A 6,020-nucleotide genomic window follows, 5' to 3' on the forward strand; every position below is an offset into this window, starting at 1 on the left:
AATAATTTTTTAAGCACACTGTGAAGATTACCCAACACGATGTGATCCAATGTGAACACAAATCTCAAATCTCTCATTTTAATTGAAATATAAAATTTTAATAAAATTGGATTTCACGGTCATATTGCTTTTTGGATTTATGAGTAAGGACCCATGAAATAGAGGTATTCGTGATTACATTGTTTTTGGCGATTTCAATTGTGTTCAAAATACTTATTTGTATTGTGCCATCTTAGAGCTTCTAAACTACCATGATATAGATAACATTGTCGATGTCAGTTTGAACTCCTTAGCATTTTTAATCTTCCAATGTAGATTATTTTGGAGGCTCTTGGTTGGACAAAATAAATCGGTTTAAACAAGTAGAAACTTTAAAAGAATCAATATCTTCTTGATTATCACGTGGACTAGAACTAGAGCATGTAAAAAGCCGATACACTTCAGAGACACAAATGGATAATCGAACTGAGTCGCTTGATTTGGTATAAAAAATAGTTCAACAATAGCTATCGTCATTGGATGGCTCTTATGGTACACAAGTTGGTAGACTTGTGTATCCATACGCAAATTTAAATGCTTTTTAACTATTGGTAAACTAGTATTGGGTGATATCAAACAGAATTGTAAGAATAATTTTCATTAAGCAAATAAATAATGGGTATTTTTATTCTATTAGTTATCTATGGTTGGTCAGAAAATGGATAGCATTTTTAGTTCGGAATAAATTGAAAAAACTATCCATTAATTGGAATTTAAAATGTAATAAAATATTTCTATAGTTTGAAAGAATTTAAAATAACAAGCATAAATCTTATCCAATTCTTAACTTGAACAAAAGAACTAGAGTTTTGAAGGACAAATCTGGCAAAGGTTCTGGTTCTGGCTTCCTCTATGTTTTGAGTCTAAATGCTGCCTCGTTTTAATTTTCATATGGCTATCATTGTTGGCAATTCTGGCAGACCACGAACGATATAGTGTTTTTACTCCTCTGTCTTCGTTAATTTTCTGAAACTAATGTAAATGTTCTCTGTAATGGTGGTAATGTGTATCATCTCTGTTCGAGGACAATTCAGTTTCTTAGGTTTTAATTATTTGAGTTTAAGAGTTTTCTTCCCTTTTTGGATCATTAAAACTCATTCTTCCTGCCTGATGATGTTTGATTTTATAGTTGTGTATTATGAATAGATTGACAAGCTCTGTGGCTAAGAATATTATGTTGTGAATGGAAGAACTGGTTTTAGATTATAAAAAATATTGCTAACTTTTTCCTTCAATACGCTAGGATTTGCGACAATTTACATCTTTTAGCTGACGCTTTCATCACATTGGCTCACATAACTTGCTTCACAAACATTTTGATTAGAAGTTAGTTTAATAATACGTTTAGCTACTTCCTTTTATCTGTACTATACAAATTTCATTTGCCTTGCACAGAAGCAGAAGGTTCAACATGTGGAAAGAGTGGTTCGGCATTTCCCTCAAACAAAGCCTATAGCTGCTGCTAATGCTAAAAAAAGTAAAACCAAACTGTCAGATGATCTTCTAGATGCAGTAAGTATAAGTTTCATTACTGATCTTCTGTCCTTCAATTTTGTAAATATGTCAACATATGTGAAATCATTAGATTTTAAAATCAAGATTTTCCCACATGACCCTTGCAGGTATTTGGTGGCTTGTAATGCAAGTATTGATTGATCTTCCAATATGGGGTGATGCTACCTAGATGTTTTTATTCATTTGAATTCAGGTTTTGAAACTGGTTATCAAAGTATTCTGTATACAAACCAGGCAATAATGTCAAATGGACAAGACCTGGTTTTCCATGTTCTGTTTTTGCTGTTACAAAATGTTAAGTTACGAGTTGTAGTGTAAACTCCAAATCTGTTGTTGTCTAGAATGCCAAGTACTTTGATTCCAATACAATGTTATTTGATTATGAATATATCATTATTGTTCTGGAAATCGTACAAGGTAGATTGTGACATTACGTATTTAGAATTTGTGCTTGAAACCTTTATTTTTGCGTCAACATTCTTGATCAATTTCTTTCGAAATACTATAATTTTGAAGCAACAATAAAGGAGAAATTTGAATCTCTTGATCTCACCTCATTATTATTGTTAATATAGAAGTATGAACAAAGATAGAAATTTGGTGTTTATGACTTGGAATGCATAACACAATATTCTTGTACTCTATATAAAATATGTGAAATGGAGAATCTTATGCTGCAAAAGATTGATTGGATTTTAACATGAAGGCATGTCGGTTATCTAATGAAAGACAATATCATGTGTTCCTTCTTTGAGTTAGGCTTAATGCATTATCATTATTTGATTGTGTGTGAGTATAACCCTTGTATTGTGCAAGAAACGGCCGTTTTTTTCTTCTTCCATCTATTAGTTTCTCATACGTCCTACTGATTTCATTCATATTTTATAATCTGAAAAGCGTTCCTTAGAAACCATTCACTTTTTCATATTTTATAATTTGAATAGGGTTTACGAGAAGAAAGAAGGTTGATAAAATAAATTGTCATTGTTTAAAAGGTTATATGATAAAATTTTCTTTATTTTTGTTTTTTGAAGATAAAATTTTCATCATTAAGACGTTTCACTTTTCATTTTTAAACACTCACAGCAAAGCATAGAAAAAAAAAATTCATTCTATGATCCAAGTGTCTTCACTCATTTGCGTTCTCAACCGTAGATAAACACACATCTAAAGGCTGACATCATTTAAACATCAAACACATGCAACAACACATGCCTCTCCAACTCCTTTCGAAAAAACACATGCTTCTCTCCATCTGTTATTTTATTTCCATCTTCAGCTTCAACCAATCTCATCTTTCTCATTTACTTTTATCTTTTTTCTATTTTTGTTCTTCAAAAAATAAATAGCTTAATCAAAATAAAAATTCTCAACAGGTTGAGAATTTAACCTACTTTTTAGTATAAATATGACCACAAAGTCAGTGATACAAAAACCACAAAATTTATTTCTCTTTGCTTTTAAGTTTTAACTTAAGTTTATACAAAGTTTATTTCTCTATGTGCATTACCATGACCATATTCAATTTCTTGCTATATAATTGATTTCATTCCTTGCCTTTGGTTTCTAATTTTTCATCTCATTTTGTTCTTCAGCTTTTAATCTTTGATCTTGTTTTATGAAACCTGTTTATACAAAGTCGTATTTTTGAAGAAGCTAAATTAGTTCACCCAAATTGACACCAGATCCCAAGCCAATAACACCAGGCCAACCCAAGTGGGTTGTTTATACAAAGTCATTATCGTTCTTCTTCACATAATTATATTCTACTTTTTTATTAACTTATCTTCTTTATTATTACAAAATTTGCCGATTCAAAAAAAAATTATTACAAAATTCGCTGGTTGCTGCAAATTGAAAACACCGTGCTTGTTATGTCTTTCTTCTATCCATACCACATTAGTATCATTTATTTTATTACGTTATTTGTTTGTTTCTTTGACAAAAGTATGTTATGTTTGGAATTTGGTCTTTACTCTTTTTTGTTATATGACTTAGTTTGGTTAAACAAGCTTTAGTTAATCATTTGCAAACATGTTCTTTACTCGATTGAGTAAATGATTAATTCAATTCACAACCGAGTTAATATTGTACAAAAACAACATAGCTCTTAGTGGAAGACATTATTGTACAAATAGTATTAGGGAAAATGCTAGATATCAAGAATGATTTTATCAAGAAAGATTCAAGAATGATATGGCAGAATAATCACCTTTAGATTTCAATCCCACCACCCCATGATTTCCGCACCACCCCATGATTTCCGGCCAGATGATGAAGTAGTTTTGCATCAAAAACAAGATAAGTATTTGTATCGTCTCCACAGGGATTAGTGCGACATCACGGATATTTCAACATCAAATATCATTCTAAGTAAAAAGGGTGATTGTTTGTTTGAATTTACAACTATGTTAACTAAATGCAAAAAGTAAAAGATGAGATTAATAAGGATTGAAACTTGTTAGGAGTAGCGTTCCTTAACCAAGCGTCACACGTAAACTAATGATCCATACGAATTCTAGCTTTATAAACAACATTATCACAATCAATTCTAAACTATCCTTCGTGTCCAAAGCGATATAATTAATTCTAAGGTATCGTTTAAACATTCGTGTCCAAATCCCTTAAACGATAACAAAGTCGATCGAATAACCTAATCGACCGTGTCCAGCCTGATTAAGTATCCGAAAGCATTTAACTCTTGATTATGGTGATTATCACAAGATTAACAAACTTGTCAAGAATGATATAACCTAAGATATATTGCTACTCTAGCTCTAGATTCAAGAGTTTGTGTCCAAATCATCTTGAATCTCATTGAAAGCATTAACACAAGAATAACAACAATATTGAATATAAATTGCTAGAATCATATTTTGCAAGATCAAAAGATTACATGTTAGCAAGAATCAAGTACCTCTCATCCCAACAAAGAGTGTTTAGCTACACATCATCATGGAAGCCTTGCAAGGATGGATTGAAAAGGAAGGAACCATTACACTTGTGATGTCTCAACAAAGGAATAAGGATCCAACTTCCAAAATCACTCTCACTTCATATGATCTACCCTATTTTCTCTCTAAGATATTACAATGAAAACTAAGAGAAAAGCTATGAAAAACTAACTAAGTTCTAAGACTATCTAATAATTTTCCCTATTGAACTACTAATATATATAATAAAGCAATCCCCAAAATATCTAAAAATAATATCTAACATAATATCTAATAATATCTTACATAAATATCTTACATAAATATCTTACATAAATAGCAAGTGGGCCACTTGAGTGAGGCTAAACTTCTATTTTAAAGGGCTGAGTTTTTTACACCTACGCTAATAGCGAAATATACGCTATTAGCGTGGTTGGTCGGCCTAAGTTCTGGCCAATTGCAGTGTGCCACGTTGGTCCTTGACCCTGTTCTTCACCCTTGGTACGCTAATAGCGTAGTCTTCTGGAGCTTTTACGCTAATAGCGTAATTTACGCTAATAGCGTATTTCTTCAAACCCAGATTCTGCTTCGCTCCAGGTACGCTAATGGCGCACCTCTCTGGCCCAATTTCGCTAATAGCGTGGAATACGCTAATAGCGAATTCTTCAAAACCAGCTTTTGCTAATTTGCACTTTTTCATGATTTTTGGTCTTTGATCAGTGTCTTGAGGATAATTCCTGCACAAAAGGATAGAGTAAGATATATAAAGCGTAATAAGGCATTTAACACTTATTTCTCGGCTTTTCCGTCAATTACTTGCAGAACAAGTAACAAAAAGTGCTTAAAATATAACATGAATTTAACATTTTTTTGACACTTATCACCAGACTGAGATTTTATTGGCTAACATTAATTTCAGGACAATTTCTTGATAAAATCTAAGGGTGATTATTCTGCCATGTCATTCTTGAATCTTTCTTGATAAAATCTTTCTTGATATATAACATTGCTCTAGTATTAGTTCCAAGTGATACTCATTCAAGTGCCTCCATAAATATAAAGTCTACATTAGGAGATTAAAAATGTATTGGAAAACAAAGAAAGATTAAAGATATCATCTTTAGTCTGGTTGTATAAAAATCCAATGGTGAAATATGGTCAAAAAGTTTTTTTACTCGATGAAATTGTCAAACATAATGTGATCACAAATCTCTTAATTTTTTTATCCTATCTAAAAACCGAATCAGTATAAAATGACGTGTGACATTAAGTGTAAAATGCTCTCAACATCACGAGACATGATGCACGTATTAGGTTTATGGAGGACCCGTAAAATAGAGGTATTTGTGATTATGTTGTTTTCAGTGATTTTAATCGTGTTAAAAGACTTTTTTTTTATACTGTACACCCTACGAGACATTTTAAACTATAATGATAGATGATATTCTCAATGATAATCACTGAAAACAACATAAGCACAAATACCTTTTATAATATACACCCTACGAGACATTCTAAACTATAATAATAGAT

General features: G+C 31.5%; 1 protein-coding gene across 1 annotated transcript in view; it reads left to right on the forward strand.

Annotated features, from left to right (window-relative positions):
- LOC146913207 (RNA-binding (RRM/RBD/RNP motifs) family protein) overlaps nt 1-1,954 on the forward strand; it is a 28,365-nt gene extending 26,411 nt beyond the window's left edge. Inside the window, exons 6-7 of the mRNA XM_085716447.1 lie at nt 1,435-1,551; nt 1,662-1,954. Of these exons, the coding sequence (XP_085572573.1) occupies nt 1,435-1,551; nt 1,662-1,679 (135 nt within the window). The 3' untranslated portion in view covers nt 1,680-1,954. The remainder of the gene's footprint in view (nt 1-1,434; nt 1,552-1,661) is intronic.
- The last annotated feature ends 4,066 nt before the right edge of the window (nt 1,955-6,020 follow it).

This window comes from Medicago sativa, chromosome 6 (genome assembly GCF_051527215.1).
Source record: "Medicago sativa cultivar Bolivia chromosome 6, Bolivia_mono, whole genome shotgun sequence".
Taxonomy (NCBI): Eukaryota; Viridiplantae; Streptophyta; class Magnoliopsida; order Fabales; family Fabaceae; genus Medicago; species Medicago sativa.